The 17,228-nt window shown below is 37.1% G+C and overlaps 2 protein-coding genes and 3 pseudogenes across 3 annotated transcripts; 4 read left to right on the forward strand and 1 right to left on the reverse strand.

Moving 5' to 3' along the window:
- Positions 1-49: 49 nt before the first annotated feature.
- On the reverse strand, positions 50-1,778 carry LOC103326106 (EP1-like glycoprotein 2). Its single transcript, XM_008228313.3, has one exon. The coding sequence runs from the start codon at positions 1,600-1,602 to the stop codon at positions 217-219; it is 1,386 nt and encodes a 461-aa protein (XP_008226535.2). The 5' UTR covers positions 1,603-1,778; the 3' UTR covers positions 50-216.
- A 1,045-nt stretch (positions 1,779-2,823) lies between these two features.
- LOC103326105 (epidermis-specific secreted glycoprotein EP1 pseudogene) lies at positions 2,824-4,328 on the forward strand (annotated as a pseudogene).
- A 763-nt stretch (positions 4,329-5,091) lies between these two features.
- Positions 5,092-7,221, forward strand: LOC148918766 (epidermis-specific secreted glycoprotein EP1-like; annotated as a pseudogene).
- Positions 7,222-8,481: 1,260 nt separating this feature from the next.
- LOC103326166 (beta-glucosidase 24-like) lies at positions 8,482-14,382 on the forward strand. 2 transcript variants are annotated; one of them, XM_089049121.1, is made up of 13 exons: positions 8,482-8,848; positions 8,984-9,053; positions 11,500-11,558; positions 11,688-11,763; positions 12,018-12,095; positions 12,179-12,266; positions 12,364-12,619; positions 12,757-12,872; positions 12,986-13,203; positions 13,285-13,316; positions 13,431-13,533; positions 13,661-13,769; positions 14,077-14,382. In XM_089049121.1, exons 1-13 carry the CDS (start codon positions 8,654-8,656, stop codon positions 14,264-14,266), a joined length of 1,590 nt encoding a protein of 529 aa, XP_088905247.1. In that variant the 5' UTR covers positions 8,482-8,653; the 3' UTR covers positions 14,267-14,382. The 2 variants fall into 2 exon arrangements, with proteins under 2 accessions (XP_088905247.1, XP_088905248.1); XM_089049122.1 differs by lacking the exon at positions 12,018-12,095.
- Positions 14,383-15,482: 1,100 nt separating this feature from the next.
- Positions 15,483-16,872, forward strand: LOC103326165 (epidermis-specific secreted glycoprotein EP1-like; annotated as a pseudogene).
- Positions 16,873-17,228: the final 356 nt, after the last annotated feature.

The following is a 17,228-nucleotide window of genomic DNA, read 5'->3' on the forward strand; positions in this document are numbered from 1 at the left end:
GTCCACGTAGTAAAGGATAGTTCTATTTGTACTGCTCAAAACGCCTAACTAATTTCAAAACATTTATTTTTTTTTTCTTTATTTAAATTTTAGAATACAAAATGGAAAAAGTGGCTGCCATGATAACAAGTCCTTTGAATTGAAATTCAGTCTAGCCATCCATAAAACAACATACTAAGAATAGAAAAGAAACCACACACTAGAGTAATCAAATTTCTACTTTGAATACTTGATGTAACCGACAGATGTATTCACTCCCTTTATAAGAGTCCCAAGCACTGGAGCCAACAAACACTTGGACCTATCTTCCCTGTAAAAGAACCCTAAACATTTGCAGTCCTTATCACACTTGGCCCTGCACTCTCCGACCTTCATCGGGCCATCTCCACCGTCCAAATAAGGACTCGAAAAGTGCTCAACGCTCCCAATCTTGTAGTAGTCCACTTTAGCTCCACTCTTACACGGCCCCAACTTTGGAGGTGCACATCCCTTGCTCCAACCCAGAAGGCCTTTCGGGGTAGGGCACCCCACGCACATGCCCGCACTACAATACCCATATGACCCACATTTTGATGGCAATCCACATTCTCTAACGAAATAGCTTGAAAAGAATGAGAAGCTCTCTTCCCATGTATTGGAACTCACTTTGTCATAGTAAGTATAGGCCTTGAGACTGCCATCGGACCCAAGCCTTAGCAATGAGTATGTAGCATTGTAGTTGAGTTTGTTAAGGTTGATTTGTTGTCCATTGCCAATGGGACGGACTAGTAGGAGGTGCCTATGGCTTTGTGGTGGAGGAGGCGGCGGAGCATGAACGTCTTGGTTTATAGTGAGCACTAGCTCATAATAAATGAAATCGTCGAAGCCAATCTCAGTGTCGAAATCAAAGGTCACAATACTTCCATAGTCGCTGCCTCGCCACCCCCCATACACAAGAAGTTTTCCACTGTTGTTCAAGTACATGGCGAAACCTTTGTGGTCAAGAACAAGGCTGTATGGCCCGTCAGAGCCATCGGCATCAGATTTTCGACTAACAAGCTTGTTACGGCCATTAGTTTTGACTGACTGCCCCAGCAGAAGAGTATCAGTAGGGTAATCAAAGCTCTGCCATATGAATCTTCCATTCTTGTCATGAAGAACCAAGTTACCGTTTCCCAGTAACTTGATGCCTGTGACACCTTTGTTGGCTGTGTTTGTTTGCCAAACAACAGTCCCATCTGCCTCTCCGAGGACCAAGTTTCCGTCTCTGCCGAAAGAGAGAGTGGCCTTCTCGTGCACTGGGTGGTTCCGGTTTGCGTCCCAGACCCATCGCATGAGGCCTAAGTCTCTCGGAACTCCGGATCTGATGGCGAATACGTAGGAATCTGGGGTGGTGTTGTAGAAGCATAGCCTGAAAGGGTATCTATAGAAGGTGTACGCATTGGTTTGGATCACACGGTAAGTAGAATGGTATTCAACGTTTCCGTCTTCAAATTCGCCTTGGTTGATGAACTTGAAGGTCTGGTTTGCTGGGACTTGGGATTGAATGGGAATGACAAAGAAGATGGCAAGGAGGGAGAAGAGTAGTAGGAGAAAAGGTGAATGTGGAATTATAGCTGCCATTTTGTGATACTTTCTGCTAGTTCTTGTGGGGGAATATATAAGAAAATAGTCGGAACATTAGCAATAATGTTAGAGTCACCAAATTTGCTCGGTAAAAATGATACAGCAGGTCGTAAAAATGTAGCAGTGTTTTGTTGAAAATTAATAAATGAGATTCATAGTGAACTAAAATCTGAATTACAAGTCAACAAAGGAGGATTGAGCGTGAGCTTGAGGAAACCAGACAACTATAATTTTGATGCAGGACCATCTTATCCATTGTTATATCCACTAGCAAGGAGTTGTATATTTTGTCTGCTGAGTCAAAGGAAACTAGTTGTAACTTGTATCCTAGCTGTACATTCTCAACTCCCTCAAACTACTTGTACATTCTCAAACTCACCATTTTCTGTGTGCATCTTGTTTAATGAAACACAAACATTCACAATAAATTTCAGCTTTATTAGGCAGATAATATACAAAATACAAAAACATTGAAGATGGCAGAAAGCAGAGACATATAAATGATATGTCTACAACTTGGTGGGTAGGTAGATATATCTTGAATGACAATGAGCATGTGGAAGAAAATGGTTCACTCAATGAGCAATAGGAGTCATTGTTGCTAGCTGTCATGTTTGATTGAGGTTTGGCCCAATATGGCATTAGGTAGATGAGTCATTCATCCCCAAGTTGCTGCATATTAAATGACATCAGTTGGGTTTATCCACAAAGGTTAATTACAATGTAGTCATGGCTAATTGCAATTTTTATGCTTAGATCAACTGCTTAACCATAGATTAATGTTAAGACACATTAGCTGCCCAAGGACTGATAAAATGACTACAAATGCTAGGTGGATTAGATTGACAAAAATGTGTCTGATTTCATCGACCCTTTACAAGTGCTAATGGATTCGAATGGTGTTTTTTTTACACAAACGATATTAGGGAAGGGGAAACGAACCAAGAATCTTGAATACATGGATAAATTAACCACTTGAACACTTTGCCTATATTTGACTAACTTTCTGTCATTTAGGTGACTGCACACATCAGAATGCTCTGCTTCAGAGTGCAAGATTCGTCAAAGTTGACGTCTAGGCTAGTCTATCGCTTACAACGAAAAGATATTGAACATCCCTTTGTGATCAAAATCCAAATCTGATAAATCAAAAGAGAAGGAGTTCTGGTTCAATGACTATATTAGCCCTCATTGTTCAATATAAGTAAACGCTTGCCCAAGCTCTAAAACACAAATCACTCTACAAAAACGTCTTCCCCTGCATTAAGACAACCATGTCCCTGCCTTTCATATTCCTTGTTTCATTCTTTGCTTTCATTGCTCAAGCCCAAGTTCCAGCAAATGAAACTTTCAAATATGTCAATGAAGGAGAATTTGGGCAATACATTGTGGAATATGATGGAAACTATCGTCCGCTCGATACTTTTGCCTCCCCATTTCAACTTGCTTTCTACAACACCACCCCCAACGCCTACACTCTTGCTCTGCGCATGGGTTTGAGGCGTTCGGAATCACTCATCCGTTGGGTTTGGGAGGCCAACCGGGGGAACCCGGTTGGCGAAAACGCCACCTTCACATTCGGGACCGATGGAAACCTTGTCTTGGCCAATGCCGATGGTCGAGTGGCTTGGCAAACCAACACCCGCAACAAGGGTGTGGTAGGCTTCAAGTTGCTCTCAAACGGCAACATGGTGCTTTACAACTCAAAGGGTAACTTTGTTTGGCAAAGTTTTCACTACCCAACAGACACTTTGCTGGTAGGCCAATTTCTACGAGTTGGGGGCGTAACCAAGCTAGTGAGCCGGGCTTCAGAGACCGAAAACAAAGATGGATCTTATAGCTTCGTGATGGAGCCAAAACGTTTGGCTTTGTACTACAAGAGCAAGAACTCCCCAAAGCCAATAGTCTACTTCACATCTTCAAAATTGATAGATGTTGGCAACGGCTCTTTGGAACATGTGACATTGAATTGTTACACGGTAAATAGTGATGATTCTGCTTATGACTTAGCCTTGTTGTATGAACCGGGCAACTCTATCTCAGGTTTTAATCTCGTTCTAGCTACAACCAACTACAACAGCACATCATCATTCCTCAGGCTTGAAATTGATGGAAATTTGAAGGTTTACACTTACTTTAATAAGGTGAGATACGGTGCATGGGAGGTGCCCTTCACTCTTTTTGATAAAGATTCAATATTTGAAGTTGGGTGCCAATTGCCGGAGCGATGCGGGAGCTTTGGCCTTTGCGAGGACAACCAATGTGTCGGTTGCCCTACGCCTAAGGGAGTAGTGGCGTGGAGTGAGAGTTGTGAGGCTGAGAAGCTAACTTCTTGCGGGGCAAAGAGCTTCCGCTACTACAAAGTTGAAGGGGTTGATCACTTCTCGAGCAAGTACAATGAGGGATATGCTATCAAGGAGAGTGATTGTGGTAAGAAGTGTACTTTGGATTGCAAGTGTTTGGGATACTTCTACAACCGAGATACGTCAAGGTGTTGGATAGCTTATGATTTGAAAACCTTGACCAAAGTAGCCAATTCAAGTCATGTGGGTTACATCAAGGCTCCTAATCATTAATTTATAAGAGCCGGATTCCTTTTCTTTTTTTTCTTTTTTTTTCGATAATATCTGGAATATAATTTCTGTTCTTAGATGTTGCTCTGTTTCTTTCTTTGGCTGAACTTTTAATAAAAGTATGGTGATGAACTGTTGTTCATAACTTAATTTTGTTTTGTTTTCATTATTAAATCATATGATGATCTACTATTTCTGGATCTTCGTCCATCTTAAAAGGAATTGAAGATTGCATTGTCTAGAAACAATGTCTCAGAGTAGCAAATAGCAAATTTTATTGCTATAGTACAAGTCAAGAAACAATGTCCTTTTAATTCAGTGAACTCGATCGACAACTTGAAGATGTTGAAGCATCTTTCCAGAACAATACTTTATGCCTTATATTATTATTGGATTTTTAATTTTTTTTTTTGCGAAGAGTGCGTTGGTTGAAGTAAATCGAGGTTTTACTCCAAAACCAATTATTGCGGACAACTTGATGATGCAGGACCATCTATCAATTATCTAAAAGTGTCTCGCTCACTTTTTAGATTTTCTGTGGATAATTTCTGTTTTTTTATTTTTTATTTTTATTTTTCTGAGTCAGAGGAATAACTTCGGTTAGATAGATTCGCCCGACTAGGGGAGGCAATATTAACTGAAGTTTGGTACACAGAAAATGAATTGCCGTGTGCTAGCTGGAGCTGGTGCGTAGATGGAGTCTATTATCTTATCTAATTTCTACTCTCATCACATCCTCAGGTTGCCTCAAACATTTTGAAACCCTTAGATCTACATTATTAGAATGGTCGTACAATACTTGTACGGAAATGTCAATTAGCATTGGTCAAAGTTGGCGTCTCATCTAGATGATGATATTATAAATAGAGATGTTTGCACAAACTCTTCTACAACATGAACCAAGCTAAAAGTAATGCATCCCCCAGCATTCAACATGCCATTCCTCTCCTTATTATTCTTCTTCTCACTCTTTGCTTTCATTACTCAAGCTCAAGTTCCCACAAATCAAAATTTCAAGTTCGTCAATGAAGGGGAGTTTGGACATTACATTGTAGAATACCATGGTTTAAAATACTAATGCCTATTTGTGACAAAAAGATCTAAAAGGTTCTAGAAGAAACATTAATATGAACAACTTGGCAGAAGAGCCTAGAGTTGTGGAGAATATTACCAAGACTACATCGGCTAGACACAGAGAATTGAAGTTTGAAGAACATTATGCTGAAAAATATGAGTCCAACATCGGAAACTTGACTAAATAAAATACAAAATATAATAAATGGTTTTACTTCTAATAACACTGCGACCTTTTGTGATAAAACCCCACACCTACTGATACAAGAAACATATAGCTGGGAAAAAGAAGGCTAAGTCAATGGACTTGGTGATGTGGGCAAAGAATTCCTATATTGGCATGCAACCTACAATGGAGTGTGGAGTCAACCACTAACTCCCAAACTAAGGGAGCCAAGAGCTACCTAAAATCCTAAGCTAGAAAAGCTAGGAATTAAGCAACAAAGCTAGCTATCTAGCTAGTCAACTAAAGGTGGTGGGAGTTACTAATAAAACTCCCAATCTAAGAGGGAGCTAGAGGTGAGCTACCCAACCTATGGAAGAAGCTTGAAGACAAGAACTCAAGCTATAGGACCAAATAGCCCAAACTAATCTAAATCAAGTGTGATGGCCAATAAGCCAATAAGCTGTTAAGAAGGCCAATTAGCCTACACTACGTACCATTCACTTTATTTCAACTATTGTCTATTATCTTAAACTCTTTCACAACAGAAACCAACAATGGTATCATAGCAACACCACTCGCAATCACCCTACAATCTAACAAGTGGTATCAGAACATCACAAACACTCATCACACACCTCCTAAAATTCAATACATGGAAACTAGCTTTGTGTCTTTAGCTCCCCTTTCCAACTTGCCTTTTACAACACCACCCCAAATGCCTTCACTCTTGCTCTTCGCATGGGCTTGAGGCATTCCGAGTCACTCTTCCATTAGGTTTCAGAGGCCAACTTGAAAACTCGGTTGGTGAAAACGCCACTCTCACATTCGGGACAAACGGCAACCTTGTTTTGGCCGATGCCGATGGTCGAGTGGCGTGGCAAACCAACACTGCCAACAAAGGGTTTGTAGTGCTTCCTATAACTCAAAAGGGTACCTTTGTTTGGCAAAGCTTTGACCACCATGCTGACACTTTGTTGGTGGGTCAATCTCTCCGGGTTGGGGCAGTAACCAATTTTGTGAGTTGGGCCTCCGAGAAAGAAAACAAAGATGGGCCTTACAGCTTGGTCATGGAGCCCAACGGGTTGGCTTTGTACTATACTCTAAGAGCAACAAACTCCCCAAAACCACTACTTTACTTCACATTGGCTCAACGCATCACTCTTCCGAAGGGATGATTGGAGCATGTAACGATACATAGTGCCCCAGATGAGGGTTCTGGTTATGACTTGACCTTAAATTATCAAGCGGCCAACCCTTCCTCCATTGGAACTATCTATCTAGCTAAGACCAAATACAATAGCACATCAACGTTCCTTAGGCTTGGAATTGATGGAAATGTCAAGCTTTACACTTACAATGACAAGATTGATTTTGGGGCATGGGAAGTGACCTTCAGTTTTTTCGACAGAGACAATTCAATCTGGTGGGAAAATGAGTGCCAATTGCCAGAGCGATGTGGGAAGTTTGGGCTTTGTGAGGGCAGCCAATGTGTTGCTTGCCCTTCACCTAAGGGACTGTTGGGTTGGTGCAAGAGTTGTGAGCCTGAGAAGCTTACTTCTTGTAGGGCAAATAGCTTCCGCTTTTATAAAGTTGAAGGGGTTGATAATTTCTTAAGCAAGTACATAAGTGGAATTGCTGTGAAAGAAAATGACTGTGGCAAGAAGTGTACTTCGGATTGCAAGTGTTTGTGGTACTTTTTACAACCAGGACACATCAAGGTGTTGGATTGCTTATGATTTGAAAACCTTGACCAAAGTTGCCAATTCTAATCATGCGGGTTACATCGAGACACCCAATCACTAAATATGGATTTGCTTATGATTTGTTGTATTTCTTATTTTTCCCTTGTAATAATCGAGTATAGGAGGTGAGGTCCTGCCGTTAAGAGAAGGTGTTACAAGATACTATCATGTTATTCAAACCTCTATCATATGCATTTCATGAAATACTTTCATCGCAGTTTTAAAAAATATGTGATAGGAAAACATGCAGAAAATAAGTATGGACGATATCATTGCTAAAATTTCTGAAAACAGGGTGAAAAATTCCTCCTCCCCAAAATCATTCATATAAAAGAAAAAATAACTTTAAGATTAAAGAAAAATATAATAAACTAATCTACAATATTCTCGTTGAAATCTTATCAACTGCAATATATTCATAATTTGATAGTAAAAGAAGTCACCAATGAACAACTCATAACATGCAAGTAGTGCCATCGCACAAGGCCTTGAATCAAAATCAGACCAAACCGTCTAGTCCGATTTTTGGTTAACCTTATAATTTTGGATTTTTTCCGACCCAATTTGGCTCAGTTTTTCATGTTTCCAGTTTGAATGCCCATCCCTAGGTGCAATGGATATCATTGAAAAAAATTTAATTTAAAAAATAAAATGCTGACTCATATATCAAATAATATAACCAATGAGGTGTTAGATGGATTGGTCAGGTATTTGGTGTGTTCCCAATAATCCTAGGTTCAAACTTCCATGGTACCGTGTGTGAGTTTTCTTCTCCTCAACTTTGGCAAAAACATCTGATAGTTGCTAGTTTAGCTTGATAGTTGATGGTTATGTGTATTCATTTCATTGGTCCATTTGGCAAGTGAAGATTGGTCCACGTGGTGGCAAGTTTCTTACCTCCCAATTGTTATCAGTTGTGGGGTTGTTAGATTAGTAGGTTTTTTTTTTGAACGAATGTTAGATTAGTAGTTAAGGCAGCTGTTTTAGGCTGGGATATTACAGTTGCTAACCCAGTTTATAAGCTGGCTTTGTAATGATTTTTTCATTGTGAATTGTTTTGTAATTGATCTAAGTCAATAAAGTTACACGTTTTAGTTAAGGTTGAGATATATAGCATCAAAATCAACCAAACAAAGTAAGGAGAAATGCTGAACCTCAGCAGCAGCCAATGTTATTGCTGAGGTTGGCTTACCATTTGGTTTGAAGTGTTGGTTGTATGGGTAGTTGTTGAACCTCAAACCACTGGCCTGAGCCAACATTCAACTTGATTAAACAAAAAAAAAGGGTATTCATAAAGCAACGATTGCAAGCTTAAGTAATTTCAAATCTCTGTACACATTTCAATACCCAAGCCCAGAACCAAGAATCCTAAACGCATCACCTCACCAACTATATTAGTCAAAATTAAAGATAAAGGTTCCCACTAATTCGAGTGGAGACACAATATATCTGAACACGCCATGCTATATATATCTGAGTAAAGTCTAAAGACAATGAATCAAGATCACCACAACACAAACAAACGCCTAGTGATGGAAAAACAATTAAGGTCTTTGATGTTAGGTGTGGAGGAGCTGCTGCTGCTGGTTTGCTTTGCGTTATTGACGAATAACAAAGCTGTTGCTCTCCTCAACAGGAGCAGTTTTCCTCCAGGTTTCATATTTGGCTCAAGTTCAGGATCTTACCAGGTCTTAATTTACCCATTAATTTTTGTTTTATTATTACTAATTCATTTAGCATCCATCCATCCATCCATCCATCCATCCATCCATCCATCGAGAACATATTGACATCTTCAGTGAGTGTAACATTAATAATTTCAGTATGAAGGCGCTGCAAATGAAGGTGGTCGAGGACCAAGCATATGGGATTCTTACACCCACAAACATCCAGGTCTGTATGTCTGTGTAATCCAATATTCTTTTTTCCTTTTTTCCCGTCAAATTAAAGAAACCTAAAACATAATTAAGCCCATAATAATTTGCAGGGTTGGTTTGTTGTGTTGTACATGTATGCCTTCCTTGCAAATTTAAGAATATAAATATATAATTTTTCATTTCTTAAAAAGTTGAGTCCTTTCACATCCACCCATGGATTCACTACATATAAAAATATCTGGCGCAGTGTTCATAGTTATTATCCTATTCCATTTCTAATCGGCTCATCTCATACTGTGGTGTGCATTTGTTTCCTATAAACCAAATTTTTTCAAATTTTCAACCTTAACAATGTTTGTAAAAATAAAAAACCGAAAACAATTGTTTATTCAATTAGGTATCAAAATAACACTCGTCGTTATTTCATATCTCGAAAACCATTAGGAACAAAAATCTAAATCTAAAACCATTTGTAATTGAGTCTGCTAAACGCTAAACTTTGTGGAACAAAAATGTAAATTTCAAATTTGGGTAAATGTCTACTTCTTATTTGATAAAGGAGATTTTTTGAAACTTTATTTGATTGGGGTGGGCCCAAAATTACTTAGTCTTTCTATTTGAAATCACTTACTCTTTTACTTGTACCTTTTCTTTTGTGAGGGGGCCACAAACAGTTTATTATTATATAGACTTCCTAAATGTGTAGGAAAGCAAGAGCAAAAATTAAATGGAGTAAAAAATTTGGGGGGGCCCAGGCCCCTTTAGGCCTTAACAAGGCTCCGCCACTGACAAAAGGGGATGTGGGGATAGCCTAAATAGTGTTTTGCCCCTAGAGATCCAGGACGCCCAGAACAAACATCAAGTCCTTAGATTTTGGACACTATCTAAAGTTACGGTGACAGAGATCTCCAACCGATATGTCAAAAGTGCACATAAATCTTTAATTAGAAATAACATCTCATATCACTTCAACCGATGTGTCAAAGCTGATGTGGAATGAAGGCTGAGGTTGAGATGTTATTTTTTACATCCCAAAAGTAAGATGTCAAATGAATATTTTATTATTTTTTCTTTTCTTTTTAATTAAAAATAAATCAACACTAAAATGTAATAAAATAATAATTTAATTTGACATATCGGGTGGAGTATAAAGCTGTGTAATATATCAAATAGCCACATCAGCCATCAAATTTAAATTTGATGTTTGATATTTGACATCTTCCTTGGAGATGCTCTTAGAATAGATTATTAGCTACATGCATGCAAATGTGATGACTAGACGAATATCTAGGTGGTTGACAAGTTTATTTTTCCTAACCAGACACTCAATTGAATATTTGTGTAAATTACCTCTTCTTATCGTTTGTACTAAAAAAAATTAAAAATTAAAAATGCTCTACTCTCATACCCTATTTTATTTGAGATTTTCTATTTAAACCTCATACTTCTCTTAGTTCACCCAAATACTTAAATCATTAAGCTGTAAGTTTTATTATTGTGTAAAAAGACAAAAAAGTTCATCCAACTTAATAATTAACCCTAATGTCAACAAATCAAGTGTCTGTCAAATAAGAACGTACTTCCTCCTCTAAGGGTAGCTTGTGGGGTTTAAATAGAAAATTTCTTTTATTTCTTATTTTTTCAGCTTGGGGTGTATTTAAGGGTAGTTTGGAAAGATAGTGGGGTTTTCTTAGAAATTGTGTAAATTTAAATTAAAAATTGGGGTAAACTTAAAACATGGGATGAACTAAGAGAATTGTGGGATTTAAATAGAAAATCTCTTTTATTTTATTTTATTTTAGTTTCTTTTCCTCTCTTGGAAAATGACTGCTGCAGACCATGCCATGGGCCAAGTGAGCCAATAAAACGACTTTCGACCCATATTTGGATAAGATAAGATTAGGTAACAATAGTGTCATGGCGGCTTTTTTTTTTTGGTTTGGATGGCTTATTGGGAAGAGTGCAACCAACTTCCACAGCATCGTCATCATGCACCCAAGCACATGCAAGTTCTGAGTGAATTGTATGACCACGCAAATTCTGCAGCATCGTGCCCCCAAAAACCATACAACACACAACATTAGCTTGAGTTGTTCCGATCCTCTCAGCACAGCACCCTTCTAACACATGAGCAATAACAACCCTCCGTGAAGTGCTTAGAAACAAGTGAGGGTATTTTAGGAATAATGATGGATGGAAAGATAGAATTGTGTGTTTTTTTTTTTTAAATTTACATGGTGGGTGAGAAAATAGCACATGTAAATGTAAATAACATCACTCATTGGGAATTATCAACAAAGCCGTCTTTATATAAAAAAAAATTTAAAAGCTAAATCACTTTGTCTTTACTTACTTATGGTGAGATTCATGTAGTAAGGATACTTAATTAGTATATCCACCCAAGCATGTACATACGATATGATTTTCGCAAATAATTAAAAGAAAATTATGATTAATTACAGAAAGGATCATTGATGGCAGCAATGGAGATGTTACTCTTGATCAATATCACAAGTATAAGGTTCAAATTTTCTCTTCACCTTTTGTACTTCAAGGTCACAATGTGTAACCAATTAAACTTTGAAGCTTGAAAATGAAATACTTACTTTTAGCTTCTTGATTTTGATATATTTTGTGTTTTGTATTGCAGGAAGATGTGGAAATTATGAAGGATATAGGATTGGATGCTTATCGGTTTTCTATTTCATGGCCCAGATTATTACCAAGTAAGTTCATGATCCGCATTGACATATTTGCCTGGGACCAATCGCAACTATACCTTTTGTTCTTTATTATTATTATTTTGCTTTCCTCCATACACTTATTCCCTTTATGTTTTTAGCTCAAGTATCCTATTATCTAGGGTAGAATATAACCAAGATCTTGTTCTTAATTAAAAAATAATCAAACCAAAATGAATTAAAAGGCTAAAGTATATATATAGTTACTTCCTTATTTGCTTTTATGTTTTAATTATTAGGTGGAAAGTTAAATGATGGTGTGAATGAGGTTGGAATCAGATACTACAACAATCTAATCAATGAACTTCTCAGAAATGGTGAATTACTTCACATTTCATGCACTCATAAATATATCATTCAGTCAAAATTTTAATTTCTTTTACTGATCGTGTATGTATAGGTATAAAGCCATTTGTCACACTTTTTCATTGGGATCTTCCCCAAGCTTTGGAAGATGAATATGGTGGTCTTTTAAGCGATCAAATTGTGTGAGTCAAGCAATTATATCCTCTATATAACTTAATTTCAATCATTTTATTAAATACATATTAGTATGACATGTATTTTAAATATGTATATATACAGCAATCATTTTCGAGACTATGCAGAACTTTGTTATAAGGAATTTGGTGATCGAGTAAAGTACTGGACCACATTGAATGAGCCATATACCTATAGTATCAATGGCTATGCTCTTGGGAGTTACGCACCAGGACGATGTTCTAATTGGCAGAAACTAAATTGCACTGGTGGAAATTCGGCTATTGAACCATATTTGGTGACACACCACCTTCTACTTGCTCATGCTGCTGCTGCAAACTTGTACAAGAATAAATTTCAGGTTAAAAACAATTCTTTCTTTTTTGTTAACATATTGGGTCCTAATTGAAAATTCTATACGAGTCATTAATTTTATGGTGAAATATAAGAGGGAATGTATTGTGCGGTGAGATAAGGTTATCCATTTCTCTTTTGCAGGCATATCAAAAGGGTGAGATAGGAATAACGCTCGTGACACCATGGTTTGTGCCTCTTTCAGAGGCAAATGAAGATAAAAAGGCTGCATTAAGAGCATTGGAGTTTACTTTGGGATGGCAAGTATATCATTAATTTATATATCAACTCAGTTAAATGTTTATTTACGAAGATAAAATTTACCCAATAATAGAATATTTAGTTCATGCTCGGGATTTCCATTACTTTGTAGGTTTATGGAACCATTGACAAGTGGTGATTATCCGAACAACATGCGGTCTCTTGTTGGAACGCGCTTACCAAAATTCACAACAGCACAATCCAAGGCACTAATTGGGTCATTTGATTTTCTTGGACTAAATTACTATACTAGTCACTATGCAAGCGATGCATCTAATAATGTTTATGAACATGCAAGCTACTTAACAGATGTTCGAGTGACTCTTTCATGTGAGTACAAATTGAAAACTTATTTAGCTTAAGTTTCTTAGAATATTTAGACTCTAACACTATTAATATATGTTGTGGTAGCTGAGCGGAATGGGGTTCCCATTGGTGCAAAGGTACACATCAAAATTTTAACTTAATTATTAGTTGCACAATTTATTGTTTTCATGTGAGTACAATTGGATGATTAATTGTTTGTCACTCTTAATTATCTACAAATTGAAATGCAGGGCGCTTCAAGCTGGCTAAATGTTTATCCAATAGGTATTCAAAATGTGTTACTCTACATGAAGGAAAAGTATAATGATCCAATCATTTACATTACTGAGAATGGTAATTATTTTTTAACCTTAATTAGTTACATCATCACTGTTTCACATATATATTATATAATAAAATACCGTTAACGGCTACAATGTCTAATTCAAAACTATGTAACAATGAGCATGTTGTATTGTAGGCATTGATGAATTTAATGATCCAAAGTTATCACTTGAGGAAGCTCTTTATGATACCCAAAGAGTTGACTATCACATTCTTCACCTCTATCACGTTCAAACTGCAATCAAGTAAGATCTTATTAACAAATGGATATGATTTGCCTTCTTTTTGGAAGCAGATACTCCTCTTTCTTGTAAATCAAGGTTTGACACATATGCAAAAATAATTCATAAAAAATACAAAAGAAAAACTTTTACACACATGTCAAACTGTTATTGTCAAGAATGGAGGAGTTCATACTTACAATAAAAAATGAAAAGTATTTTCCTTAACAAATTAATTGAGGCTAGCCTTCTTACATTTCAGTTATTGAACCATTACCTAGAAATCAGTGCCTTTGATTTTTACATATTTTCAATTTTTTTTTTCGTCTAGAAATGGTGTCAACGTGAAGGGATACTTTCTATGGTCATTACTAGACAACTTTGAATGGAACGAGGGATTCACTGTTCGATTTGGTACCAATTATGTGGATTACAATAATGGGCTGAAAAGGCTACCAAAACTCTCAACTCGGTGGTTCAAAAGTTTCCTAGGAAGCAATGAAGAAGCTTATTATTCATAATATAAACTGTTAAGTAGATCATTTCCCTCTTTCCATATTTGTAATCTTGCATTAATGGATTTTATATATATTTTGCTATATATATATATAATAAGGATGACTACATTTGTGTACTATATTTAAATAGCAACATTACGGGCATCCAACTATCGGCCCCAATTTTTCTATTTCAACCTCAGTTCTAGATAAATTATTAACATCCAGTCCAAAACCACATATGACATATCATTGGGTTTTTAAGAAGCCCACATCTATTACAGTTAAAGTTACTTTTTTATTTTTTTGAGGAGAAACGATAGTGAATTATTGATAGGAGGAGAACCAAGATTACAGAATGGTCCGACAATATCTCAAAGGTTAGATGAATTTCTCTAGCAGAACCAACAGAGAGAGAAAACCCGTCACCCTAAAAAGCTTCCCGTACAAATTAACGATTACAATTCTCAAACAAGACATCCGAAATAAAGTCAAGGGGTTCTTCAAACCAAGTTACATATACCAATAGTGTACTCTTGTATTATAGAGTGTGTGGTATTGGAGTAATGCATAATTTATCTACGTGTAACCTCCCAAACTAGAAAGAATTTTTCTAATTCATACATGATTTGTCGGACATTTACAAACGCATACACAAACTCCTAAAAACCTACATTTAAACCACTTTGTTAACCAAACATTAGCAAAGACAATTAAATGCCTAGGTGGCTATCGTTTGTATTTTATAAAAAATAAAAATAAATAAATAAAGAATTATAAGCCTAAAACACAACGTAACTTTGATCATTAACACAGATCAACATAGAAATTTAAAAATAAAGAAAGAAGTTCCAATACCATATTAATATTATTGGCATGCGTACTTGCATTTTTGTTTTTGTTTTAATATTGAATGCGAATGGCCCTCGAAGCCTTCACTAATTGAAAGGGTAAAGCATGTCATAGAGCCGGCCTTCAGCATATGGCACCCAGTAATAAAGAGTCTAAATTATTTTTAAATTAATACAGTTTAAACGATGATCAATCTTTAATGGTTACAGCAAAATTTACATATCCATACTGTCGATTTTTTCAAAGGCATTAGTTATCTCTCTTTGAGGCTGTAAAGGGCTGAGTGTAGTTACATAATTATCCTTGATTTTCAATCATAATTTTATATAAATAGAGGGTTTATCTAGGCCTTAAGCAAGTTATAGAAAATGAACTCCCCTAAGTCACCATGTCATTGCTCTCCCTTGTCATTTTCTCAAACATTTGTTCCATTGCTCAAGCTCAAGTTCCCACAAATCAAACTTTCAAGTTTTAATTTTCAAAAGAGGAGAGTTTGAAGATCCTCTCCAAGGATATATATACCATTTCCTAACTATTCTCTTGTAGAATATGATGCTACATATCGAGTTCTCAATGTTTCTAACTACCCTTTTCAACTTTGCTTCTACAACACCACCCCCAACACCTTCACTCTTGCTCTGCATAATGGGAATTTCTTCAAGTATTTAAAACCACCCTTGCATTGGGTTTGGGAGGTCAACTGGGGAAACCGGGTTGGCGAAAACGCTACTCTCACATTCGGGACAGACAGCAACCTTGTTTACCGACACGGATGGCCGAGTGGCATGGCAAACCAACACTGAAAACAAAGGTGTGGTAGGCCTCAAGCTGCTTCCAACTGGAAACATGGTCCTCTACAACTCAATGACAAAGAGCAACTTTATTTGGCAAAGCTTTGACTACCCAACAGACACTTTATTGGTAGGTCAATCTCTAAAAGCTGGGTCAAAACACAAGCTCATCAGCCGAGCCTCCGTGAAAGAAAATTATAATGGAGCTTATAGCTTGGTTTTGGGGCCTAAAGGATTGGTTATGCACTATAAGAGCAAGAACTCTCCAAAGCCTTTACCCTATTTGAATATGAGATCTGATATGACCGAATCATGGGACCATATGACATTGAATTGCACCCGGACACATATGAGGGCCATGCTTATGACATAAACTTAGATCCAGAGGCCAAGCCATCTTCTTATGCTACAAAATTCCTTCTGGCTAGACCCAAATACAACAGCATGCTTTCGTTCCTGAGGCTTGAAATCGATGGAAACCTTAGGATTTACACTTACTACGAAGAACGTATATTGGGGTGCATGGGAGGTAACCTTCACTCTTTTCAGTAGAGATTTACCACAGTGGGAAATCAGTGAGTGTGAATTGCCCGAGCGATGTGGGAAGTTTGGCCTTTGTGAGGACAACCACTGTGTTGGTTGCCCATCGTCCAAGAGACTATTGATTTGGAGCAAGAGCTGTGAGCCTGAGAAGCTAACTTCTTGCCTTCTTGCGAGGCAAACAGCTTTCATTACTATAAAGTTGAAGGAGTAGATGACTTTAGCAAAGACACAGAGGGATATGGTGTGAAGGAGAATGCTTGCGCTAGTAAATGTACTGTTGGAAGTTTGAATTAAATTCAAGAACCTTTGTCCCACATTGCAAGTGTTTGGGCTACTTTTACAACCAACATTACATCAAGGTGTTTGATAGCTTATGATTTGAAAACTTTAACTAAGGTTGCCGACTCCACTCACGTTGGTTACATCAAGGCTCCAAATCATTGAAAAAAGATAGCTTATGATTTGAAAACTTTAACTTTGCCGACTCCACTCACGTTGGTTACATCAAGGCTCCAAATCATTGAAAAAAGAATGATTTATCTTCTTTGTGGCAATGAAATTATTCTGTTTTCTATGTATAATATAATGAAGATATATTATTGAAATAAGAAGAATTAGCCCCCGTGAAGACTAAGGCCGTCTCCACTCCAGTAGTGGGTTATATATATTATATCGTGCTAGACATTTACACAAGAGTGTGTCTGGTGGAGTTGGCTCTAATGCGTATTCACTTAACAAAACTACTTGAGTTCGATTCTCTTTGAAGTCCATTTATTTTCCTTCTTTTTTTTATATACTAT

This window comes from Prunus mume, linkage group LG3 (genome assembly GCF_029339155.1).
Source record: "Prunus mume cultivar Tortuosa linkage group LG3, ASM2933915v1, whole genome shotgun sequence".
In the NCBI taxonomy this organism is placed as follows: domain Eukaryota; kingdom Viridiplantae; phylum Streptophyta; class Magnoliopsida; order Rosales; family Rosaceae; genus Prunus; species Prunus mume.